This window comes from Carassius auratus, chromosome 32 (assembly GCF_003368295.1).
Source record: "Carassius auratus strain Wakin chromosome 32, ASM336829v1, whole genome shotgun sequence".
In the NCBI taxonomy this organism is placed as follows: Eukaryota; Metazoa; Chordata; class Actinopteri; order Cypriniformes; family Cyprinidae; genus Carassius; species Carassius auratus.
In genome coordinates this window covers 3,564,041-3,583,297 of record NC_039274.1, presented here as the reverse complement: position 1 = coordinate 3,583,297, position 19,257 = coordinate 3,564,041, and the positions used below count along the sequence as shown (strand labels likewise).

Sequence of the window (19,257 nt, the reverse complement as noted above, 5' to 3'; positions counted from 1 at the left end):
TTAAGTTTTTCAGTAAGAATTTTTTTTTTTTTTAAGAAATCAATACCTTTAATCAGATAGAATGCATTTATTTGACCAAAATGATAGTAGAGACTTTAACATCGTTACAAAAACTTTAGATTTTTTATTTATTAATGGACCCTCAAAAAATGCATCACTGTGTGTGTGTGTGGGGGGGGGGGGGGGGTTAATGAAATTGTATATGTTAAAATTAAATAAAAAGTATTTACTCAAAAAAATTATAATGCATCAGTTTTCACAAGAAACATATTCCCTCAGAAACACCTTCCTTTATCCTTTGCAGACAAGTGCTTGCACAAGCATGTCAAAAACGCAAGTAATTTGACGAGCACAAGAATTAGTAAATCATGTTGCGTTTTATATTCTAAACAACTTTAACTTCTTCCAAAGTAATTTTCTGGTAAGATATCTGTACTTTTTCTTCAGTGTGGCTTTCAGGTATTTCATCCACCACTGGATAAAGCACAGCTCAGTTCAAATGCTGAGTCAGTGAACGCTCTGCAGGATTCAGTGAGTTTATTCCAATGAGGGATTCGTTAGACCACCTCAAACTAGTAATTTGTCAGTTTTTATTCATTAAAGAGGACCAGCTCAAATGAGTCATTTGTTCATGAATCGGTAGGGTTGCCATATGCCATCCATACAACACATGTCCCGGCCAGGATTTTAATATTACCTAAAATATCCAAGTTTAGGCTGTTTGCACTCTGCAGGTTGATCGCTGTTTGACATTCATGAGAGCTTTAGAGAGCAGAGCAGACGGCTCCTTATGCATTTGAATTGTTCTCACACCTACATTGGTGTTTTTTTTTATCAGTGTGCAGCGACGCTTCCAATCAAATGAATGAACAAACACATGCAAATATTTGCATCACTTTGATCGTTCCCTGTAGATCTAACCTTCTCATGTGCAGCCACAAGATTGATTGATTATGTACAATAGCTGCATGTTATTGGTCAAACTGCTTTGGATGTTTTAGGCATTATTAAAATCTTGGCCAGGACATTTCCCGTATTAACAGCACATGTGGCCACCCCATGAATCTGACTATGCCAGTCACACTGTAGGTTTCTGATTCATTACAAAGAACCAGCTCAGAATCAATTACTTATGAATCAAACTTTACTGGCCCTTTGCAAATAGAAAATTTTTTTTATTGCCATTATTTCTCAGAAGTCTGCTTTTTATTTAAGCACAAGCTATTATGACACCAAACACACTTTCATTCATTTAAAATAATCAATGGAGATTCATTAGGGGCACACATTTTTTATGATGGCAACAGTATCGCAATTAAAGCAACAGCTCACCCAAAAATGAAAATGACATCACCACTTTTTCAGCAGAAACAAGAAGAGTGTCAATAAGAGTGTGAGGAAGAGTACACAATGACTGAATTTTGGGGTGAACTATCCCTTTAATAACAGACTAAAGCTTACGTCTTTCAATAATGTGGTGTCCTCTTAACACTTAGCCTATACGCTTTAAGATCTACAGTAGGCTGAATGAAAGCAGCAAAAGGACTCATATGATGCAAATTACACCCCACTTACTCATTTGCTCCAAAATGCCAAATACCGATTTGGACTGACTCATTTATGGCCTACATTAGTTAGCGTATTCCCAGTCACATACACTGAGTGCCGACAACCAGCACTTATTCTGTCATGCCCTTCAGCCCAGATAGCACACGATATCAGAGATCTTGCCAAACAGAGAAAGGTTATGGAAAATGATCACCAGCCAGATATTTAAAGAGCACTTGATCCCTTTTTGTCTAAAGAATTCCAGATATTAAAAGGGGCTAAGAGCCCTCTTCTAAATGTGAATTAAATTATATATATAATTTTTTTTGTGTGTTTATAGTTCTGTGTCAGCCACTCTATCTGTTATTGCTGGGCTAACTCATTTACCCAGCATACCCGCTAAGCACGCTTCACTCCGCCCCTCAAACTCCTATCAATAAAGTGTGCTACAGCTCATAATGCAGTGCCTTTAAAAAAAGGCAGGGTTTAAAATGTTCCTGTACCTATCTCTCCCTTCCCCCTCCGTTCCATCAAGCAGAGGGGCCGTTAAGGGGTCCGGGCAGCGTGGTTGTGCTGGATTTGTCTGGCCATGCCCAGTTCAGATGCATTAATCCAAACTCTCATTCACTGCAATTTCCACACTTCCTTCCTGTGCTGGAAACCACATGTTCCCAATCGCTAACGGAGGAAAGGTGCTTCTTCCTCCAACCTTGAGCCTTATCCGAGGAACTAAGGCACACAAGCCAAATAGATGAGAAATTTATCTTGCTCATAAAAAAGGGCCAGACTGCTGTGGGGCTTGCGGAGTATATCCAAGAGATTTCCCTTCCTCTAACACATAATTAAATTGAGTTGTGTTAGAGCGCACATTAAACTGCATATCTCTTCCACTTCCTCTCCTCGTGTTTCATGAGACAATGTGTGGCGTTAACTGAACTAAACTGTCTGCTCCAAGGAGCCTGATAGCAAATCAGATCTGCGATGTTTGAGCGGCAAGATGTTTTACAAATCTATTGATCAGTTGAGATTTCTGTTGACACTATATGATATAGTGTTTTTGTGTGTGTGTGTGTGTGTGTGTATATATATATATATATATATATATATATATATATATATATATACACACACACACACACACACACACACACACACACACACACACACACACGTATATATCTGATATAGTGTTGTTGTTGTTTTTTTATGGGCAATACTCATGAAGGCCAGTGGTCAATGTATATAATAAAATCTATGTAAAATATTAAATTTTTTGTCTAAGCAATATAAAAAAAATGACTCATACCATTATATGCCTACTTGCAAGGACTTAAAAAGAGAGTGAGAAAGAGAGAAAGACAGAGGACTGTATTATCACTATTTTATCAAACGAGATGTGCCTATGATTACTGCTGATTCTCAAGCATGCATTGGATCCATCTAACACGCTGTGCACAAAAGGATTGCGCAGTCACACCCCCGGGTGCTTGCAATCAAGGTGGTGTTTATTGCATCAGAAAGATTTATTTTTATTGAGCTGCTCATTAGCAGGGTTTAATCAGAGCTCTATCTTATGACTGTTCTAGCACTGATATCTCATCGCTCATCAGCTGGGCCCGAGAAAAAGCAAACAAACCCGATCCTTCCCCCTCAGCATCTTCTCCATCACATCCAAGGAGGACAAAGTTAATATGAATGAATCATGTAGAGATGAATATTACGGGCGTATAAATGCAGATAAAGGAAGCCGTTTCTGAAGGAATATGTTTCTAGGTGAAATTAACACTAGTGGGAGTAAAACACCAACAACTTTTAATCCTTTTAACCCAAATCAACATTACGTGGGCAGATTATAAATTAATATATCCTTTTTGAGCAGTTCCTTGCACAATGCTACACTTTGACTTTTGCATTTACATTTTTCTGATTATCAAATGAAGGCATAAAACATTCATTTCATTTATCTTTTAATTATTGAAAATTAAGCAAACTTTATTTTTTAACAAAGGGGATTTACTACTAAAAATAAAAAATGGAAGAAATGTTGATGTGATTTAATCCTTAATAAAATTATGTTTGATTCTTTTAGTAGTAGTAGTAGTATTAGTAAGCTATGTACATTCTGCTGAACATTTATGGCAAACACAGTTCTGTGTATGTGATGACGCTAGTTTTATTCAAATCAAACGGTCAAATGCTCATGAAGAGACTCTCAGAACAGTTATGGAGATGTTCCTCTTGTGTTTACGTCCTTATTTAGTGAGACGACAGAAGCTGAGATCACCGGGCACGTCACGTGTGTAATGAATAAAGCCGCGCTTCTGCGCCATTCATTAACACAGACACGCAGAACATGCAGGATTCATATTTAAATAGACTCTTCCGGCTTAATATTTACAGATATTAGTCCATATCGCATTTTTTTTTTTACTTTGAATGCGTCATGAAACATGCGAGAAGCTACGTAATATTTTGCAGAAATGTCCTCACACAGGCATGTTTTTCCAATGAGCTTGGGTTGAGCAATATGCTTCGTAATGGAGATTGAGTAAAACCGCTTATTCTCCACCTTGAATCAGGACCTTGAAACCATCACAGATGTCATTCTCTCATGGGGTCTGCTGGAGGAACAGAGGGTTCTTCTAGGGCTGGCAGGGCAGGGAAGCTCATGACAGCCAAGCCCAAAAGAAAGCACTGCCAAACCAGCAGCATGGCCTCATACCGCTCTTGTCCTCCACAAGAAAACCAGCATCCCTGGTCATCCTTCTTCATGTCAGATCAGAGTCAAGGGTACTCCGACATAAAGAAAACCACTTATCCGCCCATGAAGAGGAGTAAAAGGAAACGACAGAGCGATATTAATGATGTAATAAACTGATTGATAGCCAATAGGAGCTTATGACCACTGCCCTTAGAGATCCCATCACTCACTGGGAGAACCGAGCCAAAATGACATGGGCTACATAACACATGCTAGCTTTCTATTGATTAACTCTCTCTGACCCTGAGCAAGGGAAAACACACGGAGACTTATTTGCAAGGTAAAGAGAAGTGCTGCAATCTTTCCACGACAACCAAGAACACACTAAACATTTATCATCATGATGACTGGATTATAGATCATTCAATTTGACACTAGGACTTGAAAATGTGACAATTTCCATACATTAAATGAAAACAATGTCATCACAGTAATTACCATAGTAACAAACAAGCGCAAGGCTCCACAATCCAAAATGGAGAGCTTTGCAAAAGCTTCGGCCGGAGTACATCATCTTTAATTTACGACTCCAAATCCTTCAAAAGACAAACGAGCATATACACTAATCCTCAAGTCTTTTTCAAGAGAAGAGATTGAACTTCAATTTGATTGGTATTTTGCACAGTAGGACAGAGGATAGAAAAAAAATTATAATTTCAAACTTCAGTCCTAAAAATACCAAGCCATGTTAAGCGCAAATGCGTTTGCGGCTAAATCTATACACAGAGGGAGTCTGAGCTGGCTACTACAGAGGATTAGGACCCGCACTACAATGTTTCTCACAACCAGCGTTTTGTGCTTCTAAAATGAAAATCCTGATAGAAGTATCAGGACACGGCTCACTCGCTCTAGATTGGAGTGTATATTGGTGACCCCATCAACGGCGCTATGTTCTTTACATGACGAACTAGGTGTTTATTGACCGAGTGCGAGTCGGCATGAAGGAGTATCTTATTTTGGCCCACTTCACCACCTGCACAGCAGGGCTGAGCCTGGCCGAACTGCTCTAACCCGACTCTTATCGCTCAAAGTGGTCAAAGTTTTTCAGTAAACATGCGAGGGGTTAAAACGTGATATTTAATGTTTAATAAACTTTTAATTAATAATATTTTTTTAAATAAATATAATAATAATAATATTATATATATATATATATATATATAATACTGAAATATAAATTATAATAAAAATGCACATATTAATAATACATATATATTTTTATAATAGTATTTATAATCCTCAATTATTAATAGAAAATTCTAAAACAGAATTTTTTTTTTTATAAAAAACAGTATATTGAGAAGAGAGAGTGGAATGTAAAGTAATAAAATCAGAACTCCTCACAAGCTGAACAAGAACCTGCATTACTAGAACAATAATCACTTCTTAACACCTGACTGCTGTGCCATGGGTCTGAAACTAAACAAAAAAAAAAGATCTGATACTCTCTCATTTTTAATAAGGATTTTTTTTTGTTCAAAGGAGGACACATAACTTCAATCCCAGTGGATCATGCTGAGTGGACCAAATGGGCCAGTTCATACAGTCAGCGCTGTGCCATCTCCTCAGAGAGCCCAGAAAACCACAGGGACACTGAGAGATCAAAAAGGTCATTATGCACCCACTCATGCCAAATATCTGCTCTCTTATTCCCAGTGGAAGTCTGCTCACTCTCTGAAGCAGTCCTGCTGGTGCGCACCGGGCCAGGCGGAGTGTGAACGGCTACAGGCTGTTTGGGCATCAAAGCAAAATGACCCTCAGAACAGGAGTTAAAAGAACAAAAACTGGGATATATTATGATTCACACACACACAAAATTCATTTTAAAAGCCCACTTGAGCATACACTCTAAAAATTAATTCAGTGCCATTTTACATACTTTACTGCCTTAAAATCTCTGAATTACACTTATTTGACCATTTGAGTTGGACGAGGCATAATAAATACCAAAACATCCAACAGCTAATTGTGTCTAAAATATACATCTAGTTGCTAGTTGGACTAGCAAATTATATTTTTAAGATATACTTAAAAGGCTTGTTATCAACTTGGAATTAAGTGATGTTTGTGTTTTTGAACAGGATTAATATAAGAGGAACTCTGTTAGGCCCCATCCACACGGAGACGGAGCTTACCCCAATCCGATCTTTTTTTTCGTCGTCTCAAGAAATATCCGCGTCCACACGAAACCGCATAATGATGTAGTATACATGCCAGACCAGTATGTGGTGCTGTAATTCTGCCACAGAGATACACTAAAAACAGAGAAGAAGACTTGGACTATGCTCATAAACCTTGCGCGTGGTACACAAATGAACATGGCACAATACATTTATTAATCAGTGTTAATGTTAGTCAATAAAAAGACAATCGTTCAGTGTTTGTTTTGCTGTTAAGTGACGTAGAGGTGTCTGACTAGGGGGGAGACGTGGGTTGATGACGTCATCGTTTCAGAAAATATACGGATTAGTCGTCCAGACGAAAACGCAAAGACGGTGTTTTCAAATGTATCCACTCTGGGCCCCGGTTTCAAAAAATAGCGGTTTCACCTGATGAAAACGCTGGGTCCATGTGGACGAAATGCCTATCCGATAAAAATTTTTTGCGTATTCACAGAAACGCATCTCTGTGTGGACGGGGCCTTAGTCTGCTATCTGCAAAATAAAATGTGTTCTTTTTAGTGGATTCAAATGAAATAAGTTCACATTACTCACAAATATTGTTTTTTAAATCCATTTTCTCAAATGATCCGAGGTACCTTAACTCGTAGGGTACTCAGTTTTATTTGTTATGGTTACAGAATATAGTTATTCAGATTTAATTAAATTCTCTATTCACATTCATCCAAATCTTTAAGTGTAAAAATGTTTCACCAAAGGCAAAATGTACTATATCACAGTGTACAGTAACTTCTTTGAGTGTATACTAGACATAGGCTCTTTAACTGAAAGCCTGACAAATAATGAAAAGAAATTAAAAGATTAGGAGAGTAGCAATGATTCATATTGTGGACAAGCATGATGATATTTCTGCAATAAGTGTTGTTTGAATTAGTACTGATGGGCATGTAGGGAGATATTATGGATGCACCTGCAAAATATTTCAGGTGCCTCTGTGGGTCCTGGGCAAATACTTTAAAATTGAATTCTGAGGTACGGTTTAAGCTTGCAGCGCCCTAATCTGGTTTCCACATACAGTGGGGCTTGGTTTAGATATGTAATGAAATTGGAATGTGATGGAAAGTTGATCTCTCATAAAGAAAGGATGATGTGGCTCCGCCCACAGCCCTTCAGCTCTGACTGGGATTAATAACTCCAGGGATTTCCCCCTCCATATCAAAACCCCCTTTCACAGTTACTCATCATTGCCCAAATAAAACAACAGTTCAGAATTTCACAACCTGGCTTCTTGCTGAAGCATAAAAGTTGTTGAAATGCAAGCCTTTTAATTTGCTAACGACACAAATAGGCTATTATGAGTTTTCCGCATCTGACGAAGATGATGAAAGAAAAAGGGAAGTGTACGGATAAAGATGCCTTCCGCTAGGACTCTCACCATCAGCTCAGCGGCTGCTAGAGTGCTAACATTAGCGTGAGCTCGGCCTGAGGCTAAATACAGCTATGACTGTCAACATGCATTCTCCACTCACTTTCAAACAGGAAAAAACACAAACAGTCTAATGTGCTTTAGCCTTTCCATCCAACCACCATAAAGCATAGCACACGCACAGATACCAAGGAGGTTAATTATTCTGCAAAAAAACCTTATAGCCCGGGTATCTTATCTCACTGATGGCATGCAAATACAAATATACTATGCAAGGCTTTCGCAAAAACCCTGTACCCCATTCCCCAACTAAGCTGGTTGTGGCCTTGCACTTTCAAGAAGGAATATCAGAGAGGCTGCATTACCATAAGACATTACACTCCCTCAACGCTTCCATAAAATGTGAGGCAACAGGAAACAAGCTTTGTTTTGTACTAGAGTTGTCAAAAGTACTGGTAAATAAAAGCTAAATAAATAATAATAATAAATAAAAGTTTTATTTTTCATACTGCCAAGTACACATTAATGGTTTTGGAAGTCACAACTGTATTTTAAAGTCAAGATTGAATCAAAACAATGATCCCAACCCATTACCTCCCCTCTCTCTGTCTCGCTCTCTCTCTTGCTCTCTCTCTCAGAAGCTACCCATCTCTCTCCACTTGTCTTGTTATACCTTATATCAAACTAAAGCCTGTAAGAAATATGTTATAGTTATTACAAAATATTAAAGACATGTCCTTCAGAAGGGTATATGAGAACCTTTCCAAGTGTGAGTGTGGCGTACGTGGTGTTATTCAGGACGATATTCTGCCAATGCTTCAGTCTGAAGACTAATTGTAAAAGAGAATTAGAGGCTGCTGGGATCCAGTACACCCACAACAAAGGATTTCAAGCACTTAAAAGGAAGAACTGCAAAAATATGCAAACAGCCTTGGCAAATCAAATGGCCTACATGACTTAGTTGGTCTTCCAGGCATTTAAGGTTAGTTAACACAGAACTTACTATATAAACTGGAAAGCTTGTGCGCACTTAAAAATGTTACTGAAAATCTCATTGTTTACTTGTCACAAAGCACAAAAGAAACCAACTTCTAGAAATCCTGTGCATTACTTCCCTGTTGTCATTATTTGAACATAACTTCCAATGACACACCTGAGACATCCAGCAGACTGCTCCAGAACAGATGTGAAAGTTTACAACATCCCTTCATTGTTTCAAACACAGCTGTCCTCCACAAGAAATGTATTTATCACACAAAGAATAACAATAATCTACATATGCCCTAGTTTCATTTCCATTCTTTGAACTCACATCAAAGTTGTTGTTTTTTTCCCTCTTAAATCCAAATCAATCATAAAAAATGGCAACAAATCTGCTGTTTGGGGGAGATTTGCTGAAACGCTGGAAAAGATGCACAGGCCGTGCCAAGTAACCTGCCTTCAAAGGGCCTTGATCACTATGGCAACAGCATGATCTTCCAGAACCAAACCATGAGGTGACCTGAGACACATGCACGACATGTCCAAAAAACCGTCCCAGAACTCTCCCTGCCGCGGCAGCACCAGCCTGCCAGAGGAAGCCACTGCTCTGACGGCATCACATGTGCAACGTGGCCCAATGGTTCACAGAGCAAGCAGCAGGAAAGCTAAAAATAAACAGCCTCCTGCCAGAGAGAAGAGGTCCTTCACTAAAACACACTGAGGCTTTTTTAAATAATATATTTTCCCACAGATTTATTTATATATACATAAAAAAAATTTGTAACCTGTGATACTTTTTTTCTGTATTATTTGATGAATAAAAAGTTAAAAGAAGTTTATAGAAATCTTTTCTGACAATATACACTACATTTCAAAAGTTTGGGGACAGTAAATTTTTCTTCCCTTTTTTGAAAGAAGTTAAAACTTTTATCCAGCAAGGACATGTTAAATTGTTAAGAAGTGATAGTAAAGATTTATATTGTTAGAAAAGATTTATATTTGGAATAAATGCTGTTCTTTTTAACTTTTTATTCATTAAAGAATCCTGAAAAAAAGAATTGCAGTTTCCAAAAAAATATTTTTTACAAGATTACTGTATGAATGTTCATGTATGAGTAGTTTATTTGCGAAAACAGATAAATCCTTGAGAACACTAATTTTAAAAAATCATGTTTTTATGTTATTGTGTTTTTATTGTGTTTTATTGTATTAGTTAGCTGTTTGTTATGTGTTTTTTAACCTAGTCAAAATAACCCAAATGGAGTCTGATTGGAATGCACAATTTAAAAACATGATTTCTGAAAATTGTTAAAAACAAGGTCTGTTTTTGCAAATTAACTCTACATATCTATATCAGTATATATACACAGGTGCTTGTCATATAATTAGAAAATCATCAAAAAGTTAATTTCATTAATTCCATTTAAAAAGTGAAACTTGTATATTATATTCATTCATTACACACGGACTGATATATTTCGAATGTTTATTTATTTCAATTTTGATGATTATAACAGACAACTAAGGAAAATCCAAAATTCAGTATCTCAGAAAATTGACCGGCACTTGTATGTATATACATACGTACACACACACACACACACACACACACACACACACATATGACTACATATATATGTAGTCATATAAAGTCACATATATAGATCATACATGTCAGAAAATTTTACAAAAATTTTTACAAAATACAACTCTGCCTGTTAAATCTAGCAAGCTTGGTGTTAAGACTAGACATGTGCCGGTATTCGGAAATGCGATATATATCACAGTAATTAATATGCACGATATTGTTATCGTGGGCACTTCTAAATACCGTGAATAATTATATATTAATTATATATTACAGATTATTCCGAATTTGGAATGTATTTTAAGAATACCATTCCCATCAGCTGGTCAAAATCAGCGCTTACTCTGGAAACCCCATAAATAAAGCAGCTACACTACTTTCTAAAACATATTTAAATAGCCATTCAAATTTGTGGATTTGCAATAGTGTTTATCACAGCCAAATACTGGAATATTTAGACTTAATAGGCTATATTTATTTTTCATTTTAATCTGGACTACAACATGCCCTAGAGTTTTAATTCTTTATTGTTAATTCACACTTTACATTAGGGCTTCATTAGTAAACATTAGTTAATTCATTAGTTAACAAACCGCAAATTAAAAATTCTTCTGAACATTCATTAATCTTAGGTATTCCAATATTTAATAGCACGCTGTTAGATAGGGGTGCTCCGATCACGATCGGCCGATCGTTAATGCGCATCTCGTCAGTAAAGCCGGTTTTCTAATCAGCGGTTTATTCCATCAGGTGCGTGATTTCACATAGAGCAGCTGTTACTACACAGAGCCGTTGTTAACTGAGAAGATGGGCCAATAAACGCTGAAAATTAACGTGATTTGCGCATCTTCTCTATTAACAACGGCTCTGTGTAGTAACAGCTGCTCTATGTGAAATCACGCACCTGATGGAATTAACCGCTGATTAGAGAACCGGCTTTACTGAGGAGATACGCATAACGATCGGCCGATCGTGATCGGAGCACCTCTACTGTTAGAATCAAGTTACAACTGTGTTATTTAATGAGATAACATAAACTAAGACTTTTTTTTTTTTTTTAACAACGATTAATAACTTCTGTAGCAAATGTATCTATTGCTCATTGTGAATGTCACTGCTTAACTAATGGAGTCTTATTGTAAAGTGATACCTATTGGTCTTTCTAGTTCTTTTGCACATTAATCGGTGTAAAACTTTTAACTTCATATATTTTTCTGTATTGCTTTATTGAATTTAAATGTTCAGTGACTTTAGTTATAAAAAAGTTTTTTAACCTGTTATACTGTTTTATGACCCCTTTCTGAAACTAAATATCAATACCGTGATAATACTGTATACCGTGATAAAAGCATGAGCAATTAGTCGCAACAGAAAAATTTGATACCGGCATATCCCTAGTTAAGACTGAATGTTCCTGAAAGCGCAAGCTTGTATTAAAATAAATAATAATAAAAAAAGGAGATATGAATATAGAAACATCAGAAACAGAAGCTGACTGAGAGAGTCTCAGGAGACAATGGCTTCCGGAGTTCAGAAACATAACAGGTTCGTTTCTTTACCCGAAACTACTGAAAGCCTGTTTGGTGGTTATAGATGTGGAGCGTATTTGAAATAATAATCCATTCTGAAACAAATGCAAGCTTAAATGGGAGAGACTCCGTCATTGTTTTAAACAAAACTCTCAAATCCGCTGAGAAGCCTTTGATGATAAGCTGTGCTCAAGTGAGGTTTTGTCACCTTTAATATCTTTCTTATACAGCAGGGCACTTTTATTTTCCTAGCCTGAAATTATCTTAATATTTGAGGCTTTTTCTGAGTTCAGAGACTTTTACAGTGAATACCACTGTGAATAATAATCATACAGATTCCTCCCCTCTCATTAATTATTAATTAGTAGATAAAGCCTTTTTCTAATCCACAGACAATAAGGACAGTGATGTCTGAGGTTTCCTCTCAGCTCACTCTTTGAGGATGTCTTCAGGTACGAGTTCAAAAGCTCAGAGTGAAGCCAAACTCCAGACAGCTTTGTTGACAAAGCATGATAGAAAAAAAAATAAAAAAGATTCTGGAAATCTAAAATATAAATAAATAAATCTAGAATGTTCTCGTATTTTAATAATGAATTCAAATTATACCAAGGAACACTACCGCAGTGGTTTTCAAACCCTGGGTCACGACCCTCGGATCAGGGAAGAATAAGCGGTGACCGGCAAACATAACTTTAATAGCAAAATAAACTAAACAACAAAATAAAAGTAAGTGCCAGCCACCTCACAGCAGACTACAGTAGTATCTGTGTTTGCGCTCTGGAGAGCATCAAAGGTTTCTATGTACAATGTGTGTTTGCAGTGTTGAACATTGTAGCCAATCACAGAAATATCTGTTGATTTCTTAAATGCAGTGGCCAATGAGAGATGACTGTCAGATCCACTGACCACTCAAAAGGTCAAAGTTCTGTTCAGTACTGATTTCTGAAAACTTCCGCTCATTATAACAAACAAAGAGTAGACTGTAAATAAGAGATTAATTGTGCAGTGTAGAGGGATTCATTGATTAGAATGGAACTTTCTAATAGCGCTATTAACTGAAATGAGTAACAGCTTTTCAGTGCTGATAAAGGGAGCACTCCTTGCAGGGGCGATTCTAGGATTTTTTCAACTGGGGGGCACAAGAGGGGCCACGATTAATACAGAGGGGCCAATCTTGTGTTGTTTGAACTGTATATCCAAATCATTTCAAGAGTTCAGTAACCTTTAAAATCAGTAATAAACAGTGATACCCTATTATATTTTAATAGCAGGTATTCACTGCTCTAAATTAAAAAAAAAAATCAAATACAATTTGTATTAACTTTTCACTTTACAAAAGTGAAAGAAAAACTGTAATAAATAAAATAATCCAATGTAGGAATAGTGTACAACTCACAAATAATAATAATATAATTTATTTATAATGGCCTTATATAATATATATATAATAGCCTTATTTATATAAATGCAGAATAACATTAATAATTCATAGAAATAAATACACAATTAATTAATTAATATAACTAATATAAATTTAATATAATTTCATTATATGTTTTTGTTTATTATCCACATCCCATTCAATTTGCATAGCAGCAGTTGCAGTAAATTTGCATTGATGAATAAACAAAATCAACTTATGTCAAGGCTAATTAATCTTGAGCATATTGATTTAAAAATATCATATATCCATACTTTGTTGGAAAGCTACTTGTTCAAAAAGGTAGCTTTAATTTAACATGTAAAAAATGTGGATCCTATAAAACAGTTTAGAATAGCTTAATTAGTCCAGTGTTATTTTAGTATTAGTTATTTATTTTGCTATTTAATCATGCATTAAATAATTATGTATGATTTTTTTGAGAATGTTTCTGGGTGTCATCAAATGACGTTTTGTCAATAACTTCTGTGAAGGGAGGGAGAGAGCTAGAGAGAGAGCTTTCCAGGGTGCAGACAGCAATCGCGGAGCACCATGGTGATTTAGAACGGCAACTGAATTTATTAGGAATCTACAGACGCAAATAAACTAAAGGTGTAGAAAAATAAAGACCTATATGTGTATTTTGGACTTTTTTTCACCACAAGTCTGAAAGAAGACATTTTACTGAAGACAAACAGCCCCAAATCTCAAAATTGACCAGTAAAAAAAAAACGATGTTTTTGCATGTGTCTCACCCATTATAGACCCATATAGAAAAAAAGTCTCAAGTGTGGAGCGTTAGATAAACATTACACGATTTGTTTGAGGTGTTTTGCCACCTCACTTGAATGAAAAAAGTCGCCAATCGACTGCATGATTCAATAATGACTTTATTAGAATTGCTATTATAGTTTTTTTTAAAAACCATTGCTTTAAATTGCGTTGTTGCCTATATCGGAGCGTTCGGCCGAAAAAAAAAAGTAAATCGTAACGCAGTAAACCCCTTTTACATTCAGCATCAGAGGAGCATAGTAAATATAATGATTCGCATCTTGGTCTGCTCTAGGAGATAACATCGTCATCGAACCTGGTCTGTCTAACACCGAAAGACGTTAACGTTAGTACCAAACACTTCTTGCACTGCAACAACTCGCTAATTGAAAAACATAAGCTATTTAAAATAGGTGCTTTTTTCGTTGGAAAAGAGCAGCTCGCTATTCTTGGTCCTCGTTGAGAAGCATCGCGACGCAATCATGAGTTATTTACTAAACTGAAAGATTATAATTTGAATTTGTGAGTGACAGACAAGTAGAAGGGTGGGGGCACACTGGGGGGCCAATCAGTTTTCAGGAGGGGCCAGTGCCCCCATGGCCCCTCCCCTGGCTACGCCACTGACTCCTTGTGTTCCGATTTCTTGCCCATATATTATCCATTCAGAAAAGAACAGCGGTCATTTGAAATAGAAATCATTTGTAACAGTATAAATATCTTTACTGTCACTTTTGATGCTTTTAATGCATCCTTACTAAATAAAAGTAAAAAAAAATAATAATAATAAAAATAAAATTACTGATGTCAAACTTTTGAATGGAAGTGTATGCATTTTCATGTGTGACCATTTCATACAATTTATGAACTGACTTGACCTGCAATTAATTGAATTTTTTGCCTCACAAGAAGAGGCACTGGGTGAGGTCTAACAGAGGAAGAGTTGTGTCTGCAGAAATATCCTCTAATGGCACTGTTCCACTATTGTTTTAAATGCTTCTTGGTGGGTCGGTTTCAACTGCTTTTTTTCTAGAAAAAGCCAAGGACATTTATCTTTGCACAATACCTCATGCCTGTATAACACAGTGGCTACGACATGAGAAAAAACAGTATTGGAGACAACAAAAGAGAATTTTGTTATCAGACAGATGACACATGCCTTGCCGAGCAGTGGATGAAACAGAGGGCATATCACGGCATTCCCAAAAGGCCTGCTCTTTACAAAGGTCTGACAGATTAGCGAGAAACATGACTAAACCCTTAGCACACATTTCCACTATCAAAACCTAATACACATGCAGATTACCAGTACAATACAATACAAGTTATGCTTAATTAACATCATTCAGAGTACCATAATCATTTCCATTTAAAAAATCAAATAAAATACAATACAAAATTCAAGTCTCCCATCTTTTGTTTCTATTAATTTCTCATTGTTGCAAACTCATCATGGGTAATAAAAAAAGGTCAAAAACCGCACCCCACCCACAAATAAAACCCTAGATTACTAAACACTTTTAAAACCTTTTATAAAGTTATTATAAGTTATAAACGTTTTTATCATTTTTTTACTCTGCTATAAGCCCTGACACCAACAGCCTAGTAGTGTTAATTATTTATATACGTAACTACAAGTTAAGTTAATTATTAATGGTATGATAATTAAGTAATGCATTAAATATTTTGACAATTGTTTTATAAAAAAAGGACACATCAAAGGATAGCCTTAAGTTATCTTTACCTGTAGAAGCTGCTAAAGCACAACACAGACTTGTTGCTGCAGCAGATCTAAACTTATTTCTTAAGAAGATTTTCATGAATCCATCCCCAGATATTTAACCTGATATAGGTCACCTGATAATCAGGAATGCCAAACTATATTAAATTATCTAGCATAGATGGATACAGCAAAATGGGATCTCTCATCTATCTTAATGCTCCGCACACACAAATCTCTGCCAGTGCTTGAAGTAATGCCCCACAGCCTTTCCAAACCATCTCTGAAACACTGCTGTTTTGAGAAAGTTGTCTCAGGAGCATCAAACAAACAAAAGATGTTATTACCACATTTAGCATCATAGCACTTCAACGCCAAAGACTGATCATTTACACTTATTATAGATATATTTTGATGCATTTTATAAAACATTCTGAAAAGCAGTCTCTGCAATGCTGCTATTCAGTAATCCACTAAAGTGTGTCTCTAGATAGCAGATGAGTGTAACAAGGGCTCTGCTTTGTTGCTTTACATAAAACAAGCATTGAGATGGAATAATGCTCAATTGTTTCCTTCTTCTGTGGCACATTAGACAATGGATGATCTTTACAGCAACGTGTAGTCACCTATGACAGGATTCTTATATTAACAGGGACTCTAAGTACACAAACATACAGTATATAATATATATATATATATATATATATATATATATATATATATATATATATATATATATAATGTGAAGTCAAAGAAAAGCAATGATGAATGCATGTATGTAAAGTTAACAAAAGTAGTGCCTTTCGTTTCAGTTTAATTAAAACAGTGGATGTATCTGATTTCCATTAGTGGCATTACTGAACCCTTCTCTGCCTGCTCCTTATTAGTCAAGAAAAACCGAAATCAAAAACACCTTGGGATAAAATTCATTTCTATAATCAACAGCAACAAGACTTCAGGAGGAGGAGACCAGACAGTGTGAGAGGAAGACAATCTTTCATTAAAGGATTTCCACAGGAAGTCCTACCTGTTGTGCTGAACTGGCTGCTTCCAAGAGTGGTCGGCCTGTTTTTCCCACTGTTTACAGGTGGTGAAAACATCTATGGGAAGACATGCAAACATTTTTCTGAAATAGTGTGGTACTAACATTACACAGACAGTGTCTCATGTTTAATGAATACAAAAATTCACGTGCAAAAAAAAAAAAAAAAACAAGTGCGTGTTTACATATTCAAAATATGTATATAAAAAATGTGTATACATGTTTTTGTTTTGATTTTCATGCGATTGGGAGAAAATTGTACAAAAATGCAAAACATAAAAAGTAATTAAACTCTAATAATGCGTATCTCACAAGTGAGTGACTGAACCAATGACAACAGCTGGAAGAGAGTCGTGTAGTAGTAAAATAACTGATGAATGTCTTACCGCGCTGAAATCCAGCAGATCACTCAGTTCCTTGTCCGTCCCGATAGCGGCAATCCGCTGCTGAGGGTTCATCCTTACGATCCTTTTCTAAATCTACAAAACACAAGCATCATTCCCCTCAATCTGAGAGCCTGGTGTGCGCTGAAGCTTCAAGCTACCCAGAACAGCTTATGCAAATGAGAACATCCGCAGCTTGACATTTGCTAAACATCCCCTTCTCCAGTCCTTTGCAGAACTAACTTTGCGCTCTTCCAAAACAAGGGCAATCGAAGGACCTGGATGCCCTTGATCAAAACCTATGTGTTGTCCATTAAATAATAATAAATAAATAAAAAGCTCCTAAAAGAAAGAGCCAAGACCTCCTCTCCCCAGCCTCGTATTATTGACAGTTTCAGACAGGGTTACCGTATTTCTTTCTGTAAACAATAGCAAACGCATGACATGAGGTGACACCGTGGAAAAATGTGTTATTATAATGTTAGAAAACAGGCTTAATAGTGTTTTTGTTTAGGGATGACCAAACGTGGACATGTTGAGAAAGACCCTGTGCTCGACGGTGTCACGCACATGGACCCGCAGCATCATTTTTCACCTGAATGTGTTTGTTTCTTCAGTGTATCAAAAGTCTCGAGCTTACAATGAACTCACATGCGCTGTCAAAACATCTGCTGCCACACACATTTGTTGTTGCGTTACAGGAGAATGGATGGCTACTTCCAAACAACGCTGCTGCTGCTGTTGTTGTTCGCTAATTGCCAGTTAACCTATTCATTAGTGGTGCGACCATGAAACAATTACGCAAAATTCGACCCCTGGCACTGACATAACCCACGTTTTATCGTGGAGAATGAACAGTGAGATGTCAAACTCTAATGTTAAAGCGAATGCCGACCCCTTTCGCTCCAAAATCGGCTCCCGTCTTTTCTTCTATCCAACTTCTTTCACCCAGTCCGAGACCTCTCGCAAACTCTGCGCAATATTTTACCTTTTTTGTTGTCAAAAATCCAACTAGGGCGATCGGGTGTGCCAGTGACGGCGTGGGGATCCTTGTCTCGCGTCGGACAGATAATGAAATCGGTATCTCTTGCGATTGTATATGACAAATATCCACTATATAACTTGCGAGTTTCCCTTAGGCAGACATTTTTGCTTGGCGATAACCGAAGCACAACGGTGACGTCTGAAATCGTGTCCTTCCGCTAGCGCGTAGACTTGACTGTTCTTCAGCGGCGCGGATGAATATCATGTGTGGCGAATCATAAAGCCTGACACACAACCTTGCTAGGGGAGTAAAGGACCACTGGAGCACCTCCTAAAATCAGTTTGGTTTACCTCTCAACTCCCTTCACGAATATGTGGGCTTCGTTGGCCATGTGCATTATTAGTATTGGGTGAAATTGAGCATTATTAAAGAACGGGATACATGATTTTAACTGCATTATGTGTTCTGCTGGAACAAGTGCAGCAGCATAAATGTTTAGGAGACCCTCTGACCTCGTGCACACTTTACCAAAACTATGTAAACTTATGGACATTGCTATTCCTCCTTTCAAGACTTACATCACTAGAGATAACTTTGATAACCACACATTTCTTCTTTCCTTCATCCGGAGAATTTGAATTCTTCACTTGCCAGTGAAACATCAAGAAAAGGTTACTGTGCTACAACATGAAAATCATAAAAAGAATAGTGCAATATATGTGTAGTGCAGTATATGCGATGTGACGAATTATGAAAAATGTAAAAAAAAAAAAAAAAAATATATATATATATATATATATATATATATATATATATATATATATATATATTATATATATTTAAGTATATATACATTTGTAATATTGTTTTTTTTATTGCTGTTCTTGCTATTATTAACTTTTGGACTCATGAGAGTTATAATATTTTCGAATAAATCAATTTTCATATACAGATAAATAAATTTGCTAACTTTGTTTTTTACAACC

The 19,257-nt window shown here is 36.5% G+C and overlaps 1 protein-coding gene across 4 annotated transcripts in view; it reads right to left on the bottom strand.

Annotated features, from left to right (window-relative positions):
- The window catches only part of LOC113051367 (transcription factor 12-like), a 111,333-nt gene extending 92,859 nt beyond the window's left edge, over positions 1-18,474 (bottom strand). For 2 of the 4 annotated variants that reach the window (XM_026215051.1, XM_026215052.1), the window contains exons 1-3: positions 18,275-18,473; positions 17,290-17,382; positions 16,889-16,961 (exon numbers count right to left, since the gene is read on the bottom strand). In XM_026215051.1, coding sequence (XP_026070836.1) covers positions 16,889-16,961; positions 17,290-17,361 — 145 coding nt within the window. In that variant the 5' untranslated portion in view covers positions 17,362-17,382; positions 18,275-18,473. Of the gene's footprint in view, positions 1-16,888; positions 16,962-17,289; positions 17,385-18,274 lie in introns of all 4 variants that reach the window. The other 2 variants (XM_026215050.1, XM_026215049.1) reach the window with 2 other exon arrangements.
- Between the last annotated feature and the right edge of the window lie 783 nt (positions 18,475-19,257).